The 22,263-nt window shown below is 36.1% G+C and overlaps 1 protein-coding gene across 1 annotated transcript in view; it reads right to left on the bottom strand.

Annotated features, from left to right (window-relative positions):
• Positions 1–22,263, bottom strand: part of esrrb (estrogen-related receptor beta) — a 61,678-nt gene that overhangs the window by 23,332 nt on the left and 16,083 nt on the right. Inside the window, exons 3-4 of the mRNA XM_016533077.1 lie at positions 13,205–13,321; positions 61–171 (exon numbers count right to left, since the gene is read on the bottom strand). Of these exons, the coding sequence (XP_016388563.1) occupies positions 61–171; positions 13,205–13,321 (228 nt within the window). The remainder of the gene's footprint in view (positions 1–60; positions 172–13,204; positions 13,322–22,263) is intronic.

The raw sequence follows: 22,263 nt of genomic DNA on the forward strand, positions 1-22,263 counted from the left end.
GTGTGTGTGTGTGTGTGTGTGTGAGTGTGAGTGTGAGTGTGTGTGTGTGTGTGTCCTCACAGGGTTTTTTGGCTGGCGGTGGCAGTGTGAGCCCCAGGTAGGCTGTGTTTCCTGCATCCATTCTCCTCTTGTATTTCTGTCGGCCTCCTCGTACGCGATCTAGCCGAACACCTGATCAAGCACAAACAATACATCACACACATAAACACACTTTAAAATCAATACACATTTCATCACATCTGTGAACAAAATGTTGTTTTGAGTTTGAAGAGCATAAACTTTTTTTTTTTACTGAACATGTGCCGAGTGATGTGAGAAATCAAACAACCAAAGCCATTTAAAGATGATTGCAACGATTACGTCTTTGTCAAAGTTCTGCAACACAAATCAATTAAAGCATGTCATCATACAGACACAACTTCAGCATTTGGTACATGATATAATGCAACATAATAATATAAGAGAATATTATTGATATACAGTATTAATATTATTGTTCTACATCAGGCTTGTAGGAGACATGGGCACAATTGTAATTTTTAAAATCGCAGATTTCAAAGCATTGTTACATTACTGTAAATAAAAGTCAAATAAATTGTTACTTTACTGTTTACAATCATCTATCAGGACTTACTGAAGTTTTTTGTTGTTGTTGTTGACTGATTAATGAAAAAGCACATAAAGTAATATCAAAAAATCGTTTTACTTGACATAAAATAAACTTTAACTGCTATAAAACATTTATTAAAAAATTTAAACTTATTTTATTTTAGCTAGTTGCCAAGGCAGCTTTTCTCATTTTCATTTAGTTGTTGATGTACTAAACCAGTGTTTCCCAACCTTTTTTTAGTTGCGGCACCCTTTGGAAATTTTAACAAACTTGTGGCACCCTACAAAATTTACTAAACAAATTAAACCTGAAATAAAATTAAAAATTAAAAAAACTTAACACACAACAAAATTACTAAAGCATTAACTAAAAAACATAAAAAAACATGACACATAACAAAATTACTAAAACATTAACTAAAATGAAAACAGAAAATATAAAATATTTTTATAATATATATTATAAATATTATAATAATATAATATAATATTTTATAAACTATAATAGTATCTCAATGATACAAAAATAACATTGAAAGATATTAAACAAACATTAACCAATAAAATAAAATAATTCATTCAAGTGAAATAATTGGTGAGATTTCTATTGCATCTGTGCTAATCTGTGTAAAATATGTATTATTTTAATATTCCTTTGCAATGGAGCTAGTATTTGCTTTGTGGATTTTTTCTGACACACACACACACACACACACACACACACACACACACAGGCGAATTGCAGTCAGTAATATCGCGCCATTCTTAAATAATTCCTAAAATGTTAATTCCAAGTTTATTAATGATGATAATCAATTATGAACAGTTAGGAGACTGCATATTTATTAATGAATATTTAAAACTAGTTGACAAAGTACTTGTTTGATGACGGATCAGAGTGACAGATCGTCAAACGTTAAAGTCTGGTAACTAGACTTAATCATCTTTATTAGCCTAAAAGTTTATTCTTCCATTATTATACCCGTGGGCACCTCAATTTAGGTCCCCACCGTGACACGAGTCCCCATGAGTCTGTGTGTATTCAGGTTTAAGTCCCCACCAGAATAGAAAAACAGGTACACACACACACACACACACACACAAACAAGCCTCTATAGTAACAGTATCAGAGTATAAATAAATCATTTCTCCTTTTAGGGAAATTTAAACCGAGGAAAGAGCTGACAGATTCACCAACACAAAAACATACAAGCCTGCTAGCGAGGGAGCGAGGGATCAGCGGGACGAGCTGCTGCGCTCTCAGCGTGTGACGGAGGTGTCAGGCCTCCATATGTGAACACTGAGTGCCTGCCGCACATCTAAACAGATGAATATTTAACACGGGGTCAATGAACTCACAGACGGACCTTCTCATTATTTAGCTTATCAGCAGCGCCGCAGAGAACGCTAACGACAGCAACCACACCACACTTATATACGCATCAGCCACAAAACTGGCCACTTTCCACCGTAAAACAATAGATATGTATATAAGTACCTAAATCACACAAATATTATTGAAGTTTAGCATGTTTGTAACACACACGCTATAAACGCCACACTAACACCTTATTTATTAGCCAATTATTTGATAAGAATGCTTTTACATTTGTACATTACTCACCACTCCTAAACCTGTAACACTTGACCTGTTTGATTATTCATTCACAGTGAAAATGACTGCATTTGAATCTATTTCTGACAGATGGAGGTTATACTGTACATGCAAACCAAAAATCAATTATTTTGGATTAGTATGTTAAGCATGTTATGTTTTTATTTTCTCACAAAATGACATTTTCAGCTCCATCTATTGAATTTTTACCATAGTCAGAAAATCTTACTGTGTTGACAAAATAACCACATTTTGCACATCACACATGTTAAATGAAGCAGCCTTAGTGTTATTTTTTTTACATTTTATTCATTTATTGCTAAATATTAATAGGACATACAATTAAGGATTTTTTAAAACTAAAACAGTATATTTATATTTGTTTGGGGCTGACATGTCATGGTTATGACACTGCAAAAAAAAGTAATTTTTTCATTGTACATTGTACAAAAACTATTTCAATCTTTCTACTTCAAGTGCTACTTGCTTCTCTTTGCAATTATTTGCGAAATTTACTAGCAATTTCTGAGTGAAAATTGTAAGTCACAGACCAATTATATAGATAATTGCTTAAAAATATCTAAATTGTTATTGTACTATACTAATATTGCTTTTTAAAAACATATACAACTCTGTCATCACATACTATAGTTAATCAAAAAAAACGAGCAACCAGTTAAAGTTCCCTGGCAGCTAAATGATTTCATCCCTCTACAACTACTGTGTCAGAGGTGGTTTGTGTGCCACTACAGCAAATTACACTCACACAATTCTCCCTGCTCCCTCTTTATTGAACATTATAGAGTGTGAGATTAGAACAGGGACGGAGGAGAAGAGAAAAACACTGAGTGGAGGAAAGGAGGTCCATTTAGCACCCATAATCAGCCGACAAATGAGAGCAGCGGCGTAAGCGCTGGACACTGTTGCGTCATTTACGGACAGCGTAACTCAGATGCAGTGACCGCAGCCTTAAGAGCGTTCATCTGACTGTATACGCTTTGCATTTTCAGCGTTTCCCAGAAATGTACAGCTTCAGAATATGAACTGCTAATTGCATTTGATCTGAATTATAATGTCTATTTCATCAAATATGACACAAAAAGTGCAACAAAGAGCAGCGACAACAAACTGCATTATCTTTTTAGAAGCCAAATCGGGAGATTTCTTCTCCTTATACAAATTATTTGATTCCCTAGAAACAGAAATCTGATTAGGATTGTCTTTCAATTTCCTGACACTGACAACCCACTAACCTAATTACCCGCTGGTCCCCGTGGTCCTACTCTTCCTCGCAAACTCCGGGAGATCATTTGATGGTTGCTAAGTCGCAGTAAAATCTCATTTCTCCTAACTACAATTTTAATATTTTTATTGATAGTTACAGATGGTGGGGAGCGAGATAAAATGATTTTGAATTATGCTAAAGATTGGATTGACTAAACGCACTGTAAATATAATTTAAATCTGGCCCAAATGGTTTGACTTATCAAGCTTATTATTACAAAATACCTAAAGGACATAACTTTAGTGCTAAACAAAGGCATATTCTCATTCTTTGTCACAGTCTTGTTGCTGAAATTGTCATGCCAACAAATCTGGAATATAATGCCAATGTTACTAACGTTAAATAGATTAAATACAAAATGGTTTAGTTTTGCTCATGACGAGGGAAAATGTCCATGCTGAAACTAGTCTCAGCTGGTTTAGTTAGTCTCCCCAAACCATTCTAAAACATCAAACTAGGTCAGATAAAACCGGCAAACCACCTCAGGCTGGTTTAAGCTGTTTTTTTTCTGTATTGTACATGGTTTTCTCTAAAGCTCTTGTGGACTGGGATTCAGATGGAGAAACGCTCCATGTCACATGCTACCGTCAGCCATCGCAAAGCCGGTGTGAAGATTCAGAGGTACATAGATGCCTGTTTTAATTAGAACAGTAAGTGTCATAATTAAACAGATGCTGGCAGGAATTAAACCTTGGCACTATCTAGTTTCCCGTTACACCCGGAGCAAAAGGGTCAGGGTGAGGGAAAGTGAGGGAAAAATATGAAAGAAAAAGGCTGATTTGTAACGGATCTGTGTGTTATGAGGCCTTTAGAGTGCAACCTCAACTGGTTCAATCAGTACAACATGTATTGTGAAATTACACCTATACAGTCAAATCAGATCAAGAACATTTTTATAGTTTTATCTGCATTGTGAATTAGAGGATGAGACTCAGTAGAGCATGTTATTCCAATGCAAAACAAATGTTTGTCTTCTTCATAATGTTTCATTAAAAAAGTAGTAACTTTCACACCAGTATTCAAACCCAATTTGAAAGCCCAGCTTTTCTGTTTCTCGCTGTGGAAGTAAAATGAGTTATGAATGCCATTTCAAGTTAATGTTAAGACAATGAGAGCACAGAATGTATCTTTTGGACGAGTTCATTTGCTGCTTACACCACATCAGAGGATCTGTCTGATTTATAATGGACGGATCAGTAGGCTTGTCGCGATAGACGGTGCTGACGGTGATACCGGTGTTAAGCCGTCGTTTTGATTTTTTATAGTAATAAAAATAATTTAGTTCAGTAAAAGAACAGACACTACAATTAAAAACTGAACTCGGCTGCTCAATGCAGCGTGCCGAACGACAGTCGCATCACAGATCAGATTTAATTTATCCAGTCAGGAGAGCGAGTCGAGCTGACTGACGAGAAGAGTGAGGTGAGGTGAGAGACAAGACGATGGCGGGTGATTTAGTTTCGAAACGAGATGCAAAAGCGCCTGTTTGGCAATATTTTGGATTTGAAAAGCCTGTTGACTTTTGCCGTTTATCTAAGGTGATTTTGGAAGTTTTTTTAAACGTTCGTTTCTTATTTAATTGGTTCCACATTGTTTGCTGATTTTTACTTTATTTAAACTTTGTGTCATTTATTTATTTTATTTGACGTCAAGGTGTGCCTCCAAGCTTTCTTACTCGTTTTGCTAATAAACGTTCTACGTTTCTTATTTATTTGGTTATATATTATAAATGTTTACTTAGCCTATTTCTAGTTTTGTATACCTATTTAAACTTTATTTAAGTTGTTATTTTATATTAGGCATAGCCTGCCCTATAGCATGGTGTATTTGTATTTGTTTTGTTAATACAAGTTCTATGTTTTATATATAGGCTAAGGTGTGTTTGACTTTGTATTTTGTTGTTGCATTCAAGCAATTGACGCAGAACTGCCGCTAATTCGAAAGTGAAAGTAAAATGTGCACAGCGCTTTTAAGCTATTTAAAAGTGAAGGAAAGCGAGGAAAAGAGGGGAAAATCAAACGAACTAAAAACGAACAATTGCTTTACTCCGAATTGCCGCTATTTTAAAGTGAAAGTAAAATGCGCACACCGCTTTTACAAGCTATTTAAAAGCGACGGAAAGCGAGGAAAAGAGGGACCGCCCCCGCCCCCGCCCCCACGGTGATACCGGTATTACCGGTGTTGTCACACGTCGATTAACCGGTGGGAAAATTTCCTCACCATCACAACCCTAGATTAGACCATAACAAGGACGCCTTAAATAACAATTGCTTTATGCCGAATTGCCGGTATTTGAAAGTGAAAGTAAAATGCGCACGCAGCTTTTACAAGCTATTTAAAAGCGAGGAAAAGAGGGAACGCCCCCGCCCCCGCGGTGATACCGGTATTACCGGTGTTGTCACACGTCGATTAACCGGTGGGAAAATTTCCTCACCGTCACAACCCTACGGATCTCATGAGGTCTCTCATGAGGTCTTTCAGATCCTATGGTAACACTTTATTTTAAGGACCAATTCTCACTAACTGGCATGCATATTACTAGCATAGTGGCTCTTTATTAGTACTTATAAAGCACATATTAATGCCTTATTCTGCATGAGCATATTTTAGATCCCTTAATCCTTAAACCCCATACCTAAACTTAACAACTACCTTACTATTAATAAGCAGAAAATTAGGAGTTTATTGAGACAAAGGTTGTGGTTAATAGTGGGAATGGGACCATAAAATAAAGTGTGAACAAAGTGCAATGTGAACTGGATGATTAATTAGTTAGTGATATTTGAGGATGAGACTCATGCATGTTATTCCAAAAGAAAAGCAAATGTTTGTCTTCATAATGTTTCATTAAACAAGTAACCAACTTTTTCTTTCTCACGGTAGTTAAATGTGGAAGTAAAATGAGTTACGAATGCCATTTCATATTGATTATAAGACAATAAGAGCAAAGAATGCATCATTTGGACGATTTCTCATGCTCCTCGCGCCACATCAGAAGATCTGTCTGATATGTAATGGACGGTGTATCATCTTTAGATCACAACCTCACTGGTCCAATCAGTACATGTTATTGTAAAGTTACAGCGTCACAGTCCAAACAGATCCTACTAGACCAAGAAAGTTTTTCACAGTTTTGTGTGCAATGTGAACTGGATGATTAGTCACATCTGTTAGTGACATTTGAGGATGAGACTCATGCATGTTATTCCAAAAGAAAAACAAATGTTTGTCTTTATAATGTTTCATTAAACAAGTAATAAAGTAATACATTTCCCACCAGTATTCAATCCCAATTTGAAAGCCCTACGTTGGGCGCCAACTTTTCTGTTTCTTGCTGTAGTTAAGTAAAGTAAATTGAGTTGTGAGTGCCTTTTCATATTGACAATAAGAGCAGTGAATGCATCTTTTGGACGTTTCCACATGCATGAAAGGAATGAGCGGCTCAAACTGGAATATCTTCAATGAAACACGAGAGCGATGCGTTTCTGAAAGCGAGTGTGTTTTACGGCGCTGACTGCCGCTGATTCACAGCGAGCGGATCTCGAATGTCATTTCTTCAAAGCGAGCGTGGCGGTGTGAGAGAGAGAGAGGGCTTAGGGCCAGCGCTGAAGGCATCTGAGTGCGGATTAGCCCTCGGGCCCGTGACTGTGCGAGGGCCAGCTGACCCTGGGCTCCTTTTCCTCTCTCAAAACAACAATCCCCTCTTGAGCAAAGCCCCTACAAAAGGGCCTGTCCCCACTCCTGTCAGTGGTTCGCCGCGGGTAGCTGGACTTGGCAGGGGCCCTTATTTTTGGTGGTCTCACCTGTTCATCTGGGCGAGGGGAAAGTGTCAGCGTGGCTGGGATGGTTGGCAGTGCCTCAGGGAGCTTAGGCTGACCCGTTTTTAGCTAGGAAATTCACAGGGCCGTGTCTTAAGGCCATGGTGAACTCTACCTTTCATGGCTGCCGACAACCCCCATCTGAAATGGCCTCGCGTCAGCACTATTTCAAAGAGCCCTGCGTTTGGCAGCTTGGTATTTTTCCTCACGAACGGTGACGAGAGATACGGCGAGCCGACCGCAGAGCTGACATCTAACCCAAAAACACCTGTGCCGTGGCTTCTTCTAGCACGGCCGGACCCAATCAGGCACTCTTCCCAAAGACGGTGCAAACAAAGGAGGAAACTCACGCACTACAATCCTGCCAAAGGACAACTGAATGTTGCTCGCTGTGGGATGATGCACTTTCTGGAAAAACTTAAAAATCTGACCTTTAGGAATACAACAACTCAACCTCAAAGGGATACCTTTACCCCTGCAAAATTCATAGTGGTACCTTAAGGGTACATATCACTACTCTATAGTACTAATATGCACCTTTTAGGGGTAGAAAGGTACAAAGTTGTCCCATTATGGGTACTGCCCCAGTGACAAGCTCCTAAAAGTACACATTTTGGGGAATGGGGTATTTTTCTTCTGAAAATTTCTTAAATTCAGCAGTTTTGTTTTGGAAAATCCTGTAAAAAAAACAAACAAAAAAAACAGAACTATGTATTGTTTAGGTAGCAACGTTGTTTTGAAACATCCAAAACTGTAAAATGACCATAAAGACTACAATTTAAACAACTTTACAGTTCAAATCATACAACTTTTCAGAAAAATAAAAAGTATTATAAACGTATATATCTTTCAGCCTTATAAATGACTATGCATTACACATGATTGGTCTGAACAAAAGCGGCAGACGGGCTGAATGAAAATGCAAATTCACTTATCGAAAAGCAGAAATGCAGTGGTTACCCCATACACAAAGCAGCGCTGTGCTTAAAAACACTACTTTATTATGCATCATACGGCGACAATGCCATCAAAATGTTTCTGAATACAGTCAGTTCCCTTCAGATATACAATTATCTAGTGGCCTGACTCCTCTGATGGCACATGAATGGCATATTTTAATGTCAGAAAGGTGATGAGTTTACAGGTATGTTCTGAGATAGATCTGTCCAGTGGAAAAGTGTATTACACATCAAAATGGACTCTGTTTACTTTCTTATTTTTTCCTGCATAATCTCAACATGTTAGAGCACATGCACCATCCACCAGGCCAGAGCTCCAACATTCACACATCATATCAATGTATCATATCAATATAATCAGACCCAACCATCCTTCCCCACACAGATGATTTGACTCATGATCTATTAAATCCAGTATGTGTCTACACTTTCTTTAGACTGCGAGTGTGTGTTTTGTGATCAGGCAGTCATCTGTCTCCCTGTAGAGATGATCTACAGCGTGTCGTCCTCGTCCAGCAGTGATCTAGGCTCTCTGGTGGAAAACACATGTTCACGCCTGCGGTAATCCTCTCACCTGTTCAGACGAGGCCTCGAGGGAAACCACCGCCACACACACACACACACGGTTCACACACTCGGATATGTGTCTTAAAGGAATCGCTCACATTGAAAGAGCATTCAGTCGTCATTTATTCACACTCATGTCCTTCCAAAGTGATATGTTTGGCAGAATGTCCAACAAACGTGGAAATAAGAGGCAAGTTTCAAAAAAGACACCACAAATGGATCATAACTAACTTTGTTATGGTGTCTTTTTCTTCTTTTTGACAGAATAAATCACCATCCACTTTCATTGTATTTCTTTGTGAAGAACATAAAAACATAAGGTCAGAATCACGAGGGTGATTAAATGAAAAAATTTTTTGAGTAAAGTAACCATTTGAACTTGTTGGTTGTGTATATAATGTCACAAAACACCAAGAAGTGCAACGAATATTCTTCTGATGTCCAAAGCCAATATATCAGACACATATTGAGGCACGTCGTGCAGGACTGCTAATAGTGCGGTGTTATTCAGATTAAGGTTTATTTTTTGTCCAGAGGACAAGCACATAATTCTCTATAGATTTTATGGCAGACGGAAATCAGACGTCTAGATGAGGCTTGAGAATGTGAGAGATGCGAGTCTTGTGGGTTTAAAGTCTTTGGATTACGTCAGTGTAATCTCTCAATAGTATCTGTTCCTTTCTTCCCAGCTCCGATTCGCTTCCATTGATCAGAGGAAAAAACCTGTAGTCCCTGACATCTGAGTCCTCTTATTGATCACTTCCTGTTTTGAGGGAATGGAGCGGGTCCAGGACTATGCAGTAAATCTCACGACTGAAAACATGCTGCACTCAGAATACGGGATAAACTCTTTAGTTTTATCAGCTTTGTATTGATTCTTCTATCATTACTGATTAAAGTCATTTTTCTCTCCTCATGGTGGCTTTGTTAAGATCACTGTACTACTCACTTAATTATGGGTGATAAATACACCTGTGAATAAGCGAAACAAAAGAAAAGTCTATAGAGCACATTTAGTAATAATCAGCTTGTTTATGGGGAAAAGAACTGTTCATATTCACTATTCACACATAGACAATAAAACACCTCAAGTACTGGAAATAAACCGATGTTTCTATCAATTTTCACAATGTTGCTAATTATGTATTGGTTTATCAATATCTATTTTAATAGTAATGTCTTTCCCCTCAATAGTAAAGTACATCAATTTGTCTCAGCTACAGCTCAAAATGTGTGGGTGTAATTTTTTTTGTGTTTCTGAAAAAGTCTTTTATGATCACCAAGACTGCATTTATTTGATCATAAATACAGTAATATTGTGAAATATTATAATAATTTAAAATAGTGGTTTTCTCTGTGAATACTGTATCTGTTAAAATGCAACTGATTTCTGTGATGCGCAGCTGTATTTTCAGCATCATTACTCCAGTCTTCAGCGTCACATGATCTTCAGAAATCATTCTAATATGCTGATTTGCTGCTCAAGAAACATTTGAAAACAGTTGTGCTGCCCAATATTTCTGTGGAAACCGTGATACATTTTATTTTTCAGGGTTCTTTGATGAATAGAAAGTTCAAAAGAATAGCATTTATTTGAAATAGAAATATTTTGTAACATTATAAATGTCTTTACTTTCACTATTGATCAATTTAATGCATCTTTGCTGAATATCGTACTGACTTTTGAACAGTAGATTATATAGCAGCCTTTTAGTCCAAGATAAAAATGTTTTAGAATTGCTTAAATTGAACAAATAACTATTTAATAGTATTGTTATTTCTATTAAAACATGCATGTTACATTTATTTGTTGTAGTCTAATGCATATTTATTATGAAGTCAAAAAGCAGAAATAAAATATTAAATAAAACTCAGTTTCGTATACCGGTTATCACATGACTTTTATAATCCTTATCAGTTATAAAAACAGTATCTCTATAAGAGACGCTATTTCTTCAGGTTTGTCTCTGGTAAACGCAGCGTGAGAATTCGCGGTACGTTGTCAAACAGAAAGGAACGTTTCCGACAGTTCACGCAGGTGCTGTCCTGTCCTGTAAAGTTATAATTAGGTGAGATGTCTGCATTGAGCGTGTGACCTTCGCTCGGCCGTGGCTCCGGTCGTACGGTGAGGGTAGACGTGGACAGACGTGACCCTCTGCCTCTCATTTCCTTGTCGCCTTGAAAGGCCTGATTGATTTGGCGCTCACGTAGAGTCGGATCGGAGACAGACAGTGACCTTGCACTTGAGGAGGGACACGGGATGGCCATCAAGATGCCTGTTCATGTCATCCTATTCATTTGTGCAATGTATGAACATATTTCTATAATGTTGAAAAAGCTGGTTAAACTCTAAACACTAACACAGAATTGAAGTGGTTTTGCAGATGCTCAGTAACGTGTGGACTGACAGTGAGAAAGTGTTAGAAATGATCATTTCTGAAGAGGACAAAGCCAGCCAGTGTGAAAGATCTTGTGTGCTTACACAGGCCATCTAAGTCATGTTTAGTGCTGTCTGAAGTTGTCCTATTGTTGTCCTTAAAAAATCCTTATATTGTATTATATCAGGGCTATTATCATTAACTTAAAAAAAATTTGTAAAAAAAAAAAAAAATCCATCTGATACAACTAAAGCATAATAAATTAAAACTTTAAACTAAAAATGAATATAAACTATACAGACATTATATATATATATAATACTAGTAATTAAAACAAAATTAATAAAACTTTAAGTAAAATTAAAATGAAAACATAAAATATAAAAATAAAATATAACAAAAACAAAAAACTCAAATATTTGCCTTCTTTGTCTACATTTCTAGTATTTATTCTAGGTGAAAATATCTTAGTTGAGGTGTTCTAGTTTGCAGCTGAGAATAGAAAGAATTTATTACTACTTGTATTCATCAAAGATGAATTAAATTGATCAAAAGTGACAGTAAAAACATTTATAATGTTAGAAAATATTTCTAGTTCTTTTGAACTTTCTATTCACCAAATAAAATGCATCACAGTTTCCATAAAAATATTGGGCAGCACAACTGTTTTCAACATTGATAATAAAATGTTTCTTGAGCAGCAAATCAGCATATTAGAATGATTTCTGAAGATCATGTGACACTGAAGACTGGAGTAATGATGCTGAAAATACAGCTGCACATCACAGAAATAAATTACAGTTTAACACGTGCACACATGCTCTTATGTTACTCCTGCATGCACATCAGTGTCCATGCATTCACTGCATTAACATGAATACAGACATGAAAAAAGGGGAAAGTAAGAGAGAAAGAAATATCTGTGTGCCTATCTAATTGTCACAGATTTCCCACATGGCAGGACTTTAAAAAAGCATCCGCAGGAAGAGAGCTGAGATGTTCGGAAAACATTTAGCGGATCAATACGTCGGGGAGAGAGCGTGTGCTCTGGGACAGAAGCCTTTCCAGTCGGAATACTGTTACACTTCTATTAGTCAGACGCACGGATCGACCTATTCAGCATATTTCTGTCTCTCTGCCCAACAGGCGCAATTATTTACTGCATGTGAGCGCGACTCGTGCCAGCAGCCCCTCAGGTCCAGCACTCTGACACGGGTCCGCCGGAGCGCCAGCCAACAACATTTACGAGTCTAACATGGCTTGTGTGTCTCTGGCAAGCGCTGGCTTCATCTGGCGCTGCGCTCGACTCTGATCGCTGTCGTGTGTTTGATGGAGTCAGTACAGACCGTGTGACTGATTTAAAGGCCAACAAATGACATTACAAAGTAAAATGTGACCTAATGAAAGACCTGCTGAGGTGAACGGCGAATTATACTTCACACATGTACGTGAAGGAGAGCGTATCGATACGCAAGCTCAACCTCAAACGCTGGCATGTTTGAAAGTGATCGAGAACGCGGTTTGTAATGAACAGCAGGTACAGGCGATACGTTCAACAAAAACTATGTTCATCCTCTTCGTATTTTTGTTTTTTCTTTGATGCTGAATAGATTTGTTCATGGCGGTGTTGTTACTGTTAACCAAAACTAGAACTCAAACTACAGCTATTAAAAACAGTTTTCACTAAATAAAATAAATTGTAAATATTAGATGAAAAACTTAAACATTAAAATTATTATTATTTTTTTTAAAGTAAACAAATTATTTAAGAAATGCCTTTTACATTTGCCAAAAATAGATATTTTTATATTAAAAACAAAATAACAAGCCCAGTCCAGATAAGAAAAAGTAATGCAAAAGTAATGCAATGCACTACTTTCCATAAAAAGTAACTAAGTAATGTAATTAGTTACTTTTTTAGGGAGTAACGCAATATTGTAATGCATTACTTTTAAAAGCAACTTTCCCCTCACCTTCCTTCAGCATGCCCACTTTCAAGCACTTCATGAAGCGGCACGCCTGACAGGACTTGCGTCTTCTTTTCGTGATCTCGCACTCATTGGTGGCCGGACAGCTGTACTCGATGCTACCTGGTGAGAGACAAAGAGACAAGAGAAAAGAGAAAAGTGAGGTGCTTTCCACTCGCAGGACCGTCCAAAAATAACCCAACGAAAACAAGCTAATGCAGGAGAGTTTTACAGCGCGCCACCGCATCCATCAAAGCGATCAAAAGAACGCTCTATAAATCACTTTATTTATAAAATCATCTTTTACTCAATTTGATAAATTGCCTGTGGCCGCAAGACACTACAGAACAGGGACAGCGTGTGCTGGAAAGATGAAGAAACATGAGCCAACAAAACAGACGAGACAGGATTCAAAGCAAAAGATCCCTGCACGCTCAGTGCTTCCATTCGAATCGCACCTCGCCAAATTACATTCACAAATTCAGTGCGCATTTGTGCACGGCGCTCGGCCCGCTTTACATAATACCCGACCCAAACCGAGGCCGGTTCTGCTGCTCGCTGGCTATTTACATAGAGAATAACCAGCTACTGATACATTATTCAAGCTGAGCGCTTCAGCGCTTCAGTGCTTGATACCTGCACAATAAAAGAGCCGTTTGAGTGGCATTGTGCGAGTAACAATAGGCAAAGTGCTTGATACACTCGGCCATTCTGCGTGTGTCCGTGTACATTTAACTGTGGCGAGGCATTTCAATTAGGACATGTATGGGTAATGGCAGGAGCGACGGATAAATGCAGAATGACAGTCGGCAGACAGCGCTCTTGTTCTCGTGCAAGCGTGTGGTTTGAATGTCTATGTGGACGGCGCTCGCTCAATATATTCAGCCTTGTCTTGATCACTGAAGACGTTGTGCTGAATAAAAACAATATGCTCTCTGACATATACTGTACGGCTGAGGAAAACAACACTCGCTACAGGACGACGACGGGATTCGCCAGAAAACATCTCTAGAGCGGTATCTCTGTGTCGATGAGTGTTTAACTTTTATATAGTTGGTAAATAGTGTTGTTTTGGTGTGATGTGACAGCTAAATGGGTTGGTTCTGGCAAAGATTAATGTATTTCAGGTTTTCTTATTCATAACTAAATATCTATGTTTCAACTAGGGTGTATTTGGTGTAAATGTATATGTTCAATGTCACTCTAATTAAAACTGTTCACTAAAAATATCTCACTGATTTTGTGCTAATTACGGCACTTATCAAATTATATAAGCACTACATAACACAAAACATGATTTTTTTGTTATTTAAAAACAAATAAGCAAGCCCAGCCCAGGTGACAGAAAATAAAGCAAAAGTAACACAATGCATTACTTTCCATAAAAAGTAAATAAGTAACACATTTAGTTACTTTTTATGGAGTAGTGCAATATTGTAATATTGCAAGTAACTTTCCCCAACACTGGTCGATAGTGTTACTGAATGTTAATTGTCTTTTATGCCCCAATACAAATTATATTTATTATAATTAACACATTTTATATTAAGTAGCTTCAATGTCCAGTAACATGCAGTGTTTTACTACTTCTTAAAAAATATGGTTGAACCACGCTTTTTGGCAGTTTTCAAGTAGCTTACCGATACTGTAAACCTTTTTTAAAGCTTTCTCAGGACTTATTTAATTAACTATTTATTAATGTTCATATTACACTGGATTAGTGCATAACATGCAGCTGGTAAAGTTATACTGTGAATCTATTAGTTTTTTTTTTCAACTGCTTACACACATTTTTAAAACTTTGCCTCTTTTTTTTTTTTTCAAAACTTTACACACAAATCCGAGAACTGCACACAAAATGCAAAATGCCTCACTCGTCTCTTGCAAAATGAAGCGCTGCATTCAAAATATCACAAACACATCTCAAACGCAAACATTTGCAAACACCTTTGCCATAATATTAATTCCCTGTTAGATTTGTGTGTGTTGTGTTTTGCAAAAAGTGTTTTATGAAATTGAAACTGAGTCAAAGGCTGAGAATTAGTGTATGGTTTTGCAGATTTGGTGTGTGCTTCTGCTGTTTGAGTGTCAGATTTCAGAAACTGTGTGACAAGTGAAGATTTAGTGTGTAAGCGGTTGAAAAGAACTGTAATGAACAGGTCAGTAAACCTCATATATATCGGTTGCAGATGAAGCTTCTCCATCAGTGTTCTTCTGCTCTGAAATCTTCCACAAACGCTTCCATCCCCCATTCCCAACTTACGCAATTATGTTAACGTTATTGCACAGATCAAGTAGAGGGTCCCAAGATGTATTAAATAATTAGAAATTCCCCCTTTTATCTGGGTTATACAAATCAGTATGCAGATGTAGCAGATCTCTTTGGATTTGGGGTAAATAAAGGTGTGAAAATGAATGTGATAAAGTCTGATCGCTCCTCTTCCTGTTTTCCCATTTGTTGTCACGACCAACTAAACAGCGCTAATCAAACACATTTCCTGTGCGTTTCCAGATAACAGATGCTTTTGATTCATGGTTTTCCCACAACTAGAATGTGCAGCGCCTCATTCCTCCTTCATCCTATCATATTTTCTGGAGAAGGAAAGGCTGAGACCTCATCTTCTGGGATGCGTCCCTGCGGGATCATTATGGCAGGATGCGTCTTGAATTGCAGTGTTGGTTAGCGTATCTCGGACGTCTGATTGGCACTCCATCAGGAGACGGATGGCTCTCATTCCCTCTCAACGCTGCTAGTCTCACGTAAACATGCTTCTGACTATCAGCATAAGAACTGGTCCGCGTCGCAGCTTATTCTGGCCTCAAAACGCGTCAGACAGAAAAAGGCCAGGAAAAATCACAATGAGGACTAGACCTTGTGCCAACAGTGACTGACATGTTAATGAAAAAACCACAGCTGAAATTAAAAGACTGGTCACTAGTTTTGGATACTTTGGTTAGGGCTGCAAGATTTGGGGAAAAATTCAAATTGCGAGTTTTTTAAATATTTAAAATTTTACGACTATAAAATATTATTATTATTATTAAATATTAAACACAATTACTATTATAATATGTAAAACTAAAACTGTAAAATTTTAAAAGTATATTCATTTTGTATTTAAGAAAATAATAATATAATATTAATTTTATTTAAAGTGTAACTGTAAATTTATAATGGCAATATTTATGGCTGTATGATTTGGGGAAATCTAGTTGTGATCTTTCTGATAATTGTGATTGTGATTAAAAATGCAACAAAATGTGTTTATATATCAAAATGATTTAACATACTAAGAAAAATAATAATACTTATGAAATATTCAAAACTATAAAATACTATATATATAAATATATAAATTATTATTATTAAATATTAAATAAAAATAATATTATCATATTCTACTGTAAAATAAACAAAAATATTTATATTGTATTTAAGAAAAGTAATAATATATACTAACTAGTGCTGTCAATTGATTAAAAAATTTACTAATTAATCGCACATTTTTTCTGAAAATAATCACGATTAATCCCACTTAACATTAACGAAAATTTTGACAGCACTAATACTAACATAAATTTTATTTTAAAGTATAACTGTAAACTAAACGGTAATTTAGCTATAAACTATATAACTAAATTACAATACTGATATTTATGGCAGTCTTCATTTTTTTAAATTTGCAAACGTTAAACCATCAAACCATTATTTTAAGTGGAAAACACTTAATTATTAATTAATTGATTATTAATTAATTAATTTAAAACACTGGATCATGTGTAAATGAACACAGAGCAAAAATTCCATTGTACGTTTGTGCAGAGTAAACATTAAATGTAAACAAAAGACAAATTCAATTCAGACGTAGTAAATAGTTCAAATTTACTATCGCAAATATTTCTAGCTCATATCATATAAAGATTTTATTTGCAAACAAGAGGCGACGCTTAGAAATGATGCAATATGGAGGACGAGCGTGCAATCGCTTCAGTCCGCTCAGAATGGATCTACTCAGAAATCCTATAAAAGTTATATTCTTAAAATAAAAAGTCTCGGGATTGGAGAAGACAAATAAAGTTGTGTTTTTTTTTTCTGCTTTAATTTCTTTGATGGTTTTTCAGGACTGGTGCCAGGCCATGGTTTGGGGAGAGACTCGGGTCAAGTAACTAAATTACAGTAAAATGGAAGGTCTTCCTCATCAAAATCTAACCTGACTTTTACAGGCTTACTGTCAGCCTGGATTACTTCATAGAGGAAAGAGATGGAGCTTTCATACACGTTTACACCTGTGTTGAAAATGGGCAGCAGATCAGGGTGAGTCACGGCGGTCAGGAACCATCATGTGATCAGAGATGTTCATTTAGACCGCCTCTGACTGATGGACATAGATTGACCAGCTTGGAGATGATTATGAGTTTAGAGCAAAACTGAAAGAAAAACTGTGATTTCTGGTGACTGAACACGTTTAGTGAAAGCAAACTATAAAATAATTTTTAAAAAGTGCACACCCAGCTAACAGGGAACGTTCTCAGAATGTTCTGGCAAGGTTCTCTCAAAGTTATGAACAAATATTCTTCCAGTAACATTAACAGAACCTTTGTTAGGTTATCTGGTCTTTAACGATGTTCTCAAAAAGTCAGCACAAAAATGCTATTTATACATTGTGCATGGAATGTTTTTCTAAAACTTTTTTAACAAGTTTCAGATGGTTTAGACAACATGCAAAGGTATCTTTTCTAATGTTCGAAAAATGATAAAATGGTTTGTTAATGTTTGTATAGCCAAGAAAAAAACAACAACTCACAAAGCTGTACATTTTCATAACTTAACAGGAATGTTAGCACAATGTTCTTGGAACATATTTTAGTTAGCTTGGCACATCCATATTTTTTTATGTTTGGATAGACACTGATGCAAACAATATCAATGATCGTCAGCTTCAGCTGCATCAGATTCTACTTTGTAAACTATTTACAAATCCTCTTTCAGTCCAGATCTGGAACCGAACTTTCATAAGAGCAGTCATTTATTAAATGAATGAACCTTATAATTCCATGAATTTAATATTTGTGATATGAATAATAATTTGCAAACATTTGTAAGTCACTTTTGTAAGCTTCAGAAGCTGCTCAAGTGTTGTGTGTAAATGTCTATTTACACATGTTTACTAGCATTTATATTTATTTATTTTTTTCTGGCCAAAATAAATTTTTGTTGTAAACAGTGAAGCTCAATTAAATATATTTTTGAAATTAAAATTATATTTAGTTTCAACCTCCATATACCAAAATATATTTCAAAATGTATTTCAGGGGCAAGAAAATACATTTCTACATTTCATTGAAGAAAATACATATCTTACGGATGCTAAATGTTATGTTTTCACACGTGTTATATACAACAAAGATTTTCTACAAATGTGACATGAATGTATTTTCTGCTGAAATATACAGAGGGAAAATATATAACTCCGACTGGATTCGTCTGAAAGAAGAAAGTCATATACACCTAGGATGACTTGAGGGTGAGTAATTTATGGGCTAATTTTCATTTTTGGGTGAACTAACCCTTTAATTGTCCGGCTCCTCGTACTACTCAAAGCATTAATTTGTTGGAGTATCTCGTTGCAGATGCTTTTGTGCGTCTGTCTGTGTTTAAAGCTGGACTCTAAATATGTGATTGAGGGACGCTGCGTGTGTTTCGCCAACAGTGGGGATTTTTGGACGACTGCGATTGTTTGATTCACTAAGGCACATAGACTGTTTAAAGCCGATACAACGCAGCCAATATCAACGAGTGTGTGTGTTTAAACACCTGACGGTCATGAGAGCTTTGAGAGTGGAGTCATGTTTGTCTCCGCAGTGATTAATAATGTATGCTTTATGTAGAAGATGCATAAATACAGTATAGATTTAACCCTGAAAAGCCTGACATGTGAAACAATAGTTAGAAAAAACAACATTTTTTAAAAACGGAACAGAACCTTTAGATAAAATATTTAAAACAAAAAAGTTTGCATATTTGATCCATCAGGTTTTTATGGCTCATATAATCTGATATAGTGAGAATATGGAGGGAAAAAAACAGCTCAATTTTATTCAGAGACTCAAAACGAATAAAAATATGCAATTTGCTGCAGATGCTGATATTTATATGATGAAATTCTGATGCTTGTGATGTAAATCAATTAGATCTTTATAACAGTGCAGCAGATACTGACATAAAGTGATCTAAATATCAGTCGTCTCTATATCTGCAGTAATCTGTCTCAGTAAAATGAGATTGAAATGCTCCAAACATATAATGCAGTGATTGAGAGCTGAAGAAATAAAGGCTCCTCAGAAGATGTGAGATGTTCTGGAGGCTTGTGAAGATCATTCCTCCGCTGAGGAACAGTGAAAGTAAAGCTTCTGGAAACAAACGCTCCTCAAAAGATCCTGAGGATCAGATTTGAGACTCTAAAACATGATTGATGGAGAATCAAGTAAAGCTGAGCTGCTTCAGTCCAGTAAGTGTTCATCTGGAGATATTACTGCAGTTATTCTGACGCTTACTTGATCAAAACAGTCAAGATTTGACACGAGAAGCAGCAGCTGAAGCTGGACGTTTCTAGAATTACACTAAAAGAGCTTTTACTGGATTAAAAACTCTAAACTATCAATCAGAAGACCTGGAGGAGATTGAGTGTTTAACAACAAATTTTGATCATTTAAAAATTTGTTTTAAAGGGTTTACAACTAATCACTCAGCCAACAATAATATTCTTATCTGTAAATGTTATATTTCATGTCAGTATTTCCATTTAGAACAGTGTGTCCTATACGTGAAACCTCAGATACTTTATTAATGCGTTCATGCGTTTAGGCATGTGTGCCAAATATATGTCTTGTGAGCATTGGGAAATGTGGTGTTTTATGCAATTAATGGATTAATGAATTAAGAAATTACATGAAGAAATACAGTAACTCTCTTGATGAGCGAGATTTCTACTTGCATGTTATTGAAGGTCTATGAAAGCACACACACACACACACACACACAGTCCATGTGATTAGTATCTGGTTCAGAACACACTGCTCCTCTTGTCTGTGCCAATCCAATCTGACAGTGTGATGCTGCATGTCTGTTCTGACCTGAACATCACGCACCACAGACATCTCTGCATTAAACTCGCTCTGCGCTCAGCTTAAAACACTCACAGGACTCCACAGACAACACCGGATCTGTCCGTAGGTTTTAACAGCATTAACTAACCCCACGATTTTCTGTATCTTTATTTAGTATTGCCAATACCTTTGTTAAATGGATTGTACTTTTTTTTTTTTACAAAAATAAAAATAGTTCCAATCAAAGCCACAGCAGAACTGTTGTGAGTCTCCAGTTTTGTTACTGAATGAGTTGATTCATAAAGACAGTCACTAGCTTTGTTTCCGAATGAATCAGCTGTTTAAATAAATCAGTTGAGTGAATGATTCAATGTCTCACTCATTAAGACAGTGACTTGCTGCCACCTACTGGCTTTTAGTTCCATATTTAGAGTATCATTTCATTAAAAAAAAAAATACAAATAAAATAATAACAAATAAAAATAAAATGTTCCATATTTCAATACCCATTTTTTTTATATGTTGAATCAAAATATTTCATTCTAAAGCTACTTTTTTGTAATGTTAATCTATTTAACACAATAATGACTTTAAATGATCTTTTGGGGGAAACCTTTTAGCCAAAAATACACTTTGTAACATTTTCATTTTGAAAAATTTTTTTTTAAGCAACATGAAGACCACACTGGTCTTGAATCGTTTTTTTTTTTTTGGTCAACCTGCCCCTAAACAACATGAAAAAACAAGCCTAACTGTGATCGCTTGGATTACATATCAGCACAGATCGCCTTGTTTTGCTTTCGGCCAAAATGAGACACAATGTGGACCAGATTTTGTACCATTAATCAGTGTGAAACCTTTTGGTTTGTCCATTTCTTCTGTGCTGTAGTGAGAAGAGACAGTGATGTAAAGACGCTATTTCATCCGCTCTTGCTGTCTTCTGGTCAGTGTGGTCATCTTATCATATGTCTCTGTAACAGTAAACCTCTTATAGGCGATCAAATGGATTGATTACTGTAACGTCGCCGCTGGCGCCACACCATACATCACCATGTCCATGTCATGATAATGTCAATATGCACACTGTCTTTTTATTGACAGTTGGCCATGTATGGTTCAATGTTTCTCATTCTCAGATCATGTGATGAAATAAGTTTATAGTGACATATGTCTGAATATGAGTGATGTTTGCGCTCACTACTGATAGAGTAGAGACATTTTCTGTAAAGCTGCTTTGAAAAGGACTAAACAAAGATAAACTTGACTTGACTACTGTGTTTTATTCCTATCTGGAGCACAGATCTGCTCACCATGGTTTACTGCTCACACAGTAAAAACTGATAAATATTATTGTAGGTTAAAATAGCTGTTTTCTATGTGAATATATATATTAACATGTAATTTATTGCTGTGATTAAAGCTGAATTTTCAGCATCATTACTCCAGTCTTCAGTGTCACATGATCTTCAGAAATCATGCTAATATGCTGATTTGCTGCTCAAGAACTGATGAAAACAGTTGTGCGGCCAAATATTTTTGTGGAAAATGTGCTTCATGGATGCTTCAGGATTCACAGATGAATAGAAAGTTCAAAAGAACAGCATTTAATTGAAAATAGAAATCTTTTGGAACATTATAATTGTCTTTACTGGCACTTTTGATCAATTTAGTGCATCCTTGATCAATAAAAGTATTAGTTTAAAAAAAAAAAAAAAAAACTTAACCCCAAACTGTGAATGCTAAATTAAGATGTTGACTACATAATTGATTTAAAAATATTAAAACATTTCACCCAGCTTTTGCGCACACTGTATTTTTTTTTGCTAACTGCAGCCTCTGTGAGTGTTTTTGGAGTCTTGTGGAGGAGTGTTGTTTTTTTAAATCATTAATTCTAATTGCTACATATGAATTGAAGCAAAAATGTTTTGTTACATTATACATGTCTTTATTGTCACTTG

This window comes from Sinocyclocheilus rhinocerous, unplaced genomic scaffold (assembly GCF_001515625.1).
Source record: "Sinocyclocheilus rhinocerous isolate Xijiao unplaced genomic scaffold, SAMN03320098_v1.1 scaffold365, whole genome shotgun sequence".
In the NCBI taxonomy this organism is placed as follows: domain Eukaryota; kingdom Metazoa; phylum Chordata; class Actinopteri; order Cypriniformes; family Cyprinidae; genus Sinocyclocheilus; species Sinocyclocheilus rhinocerous.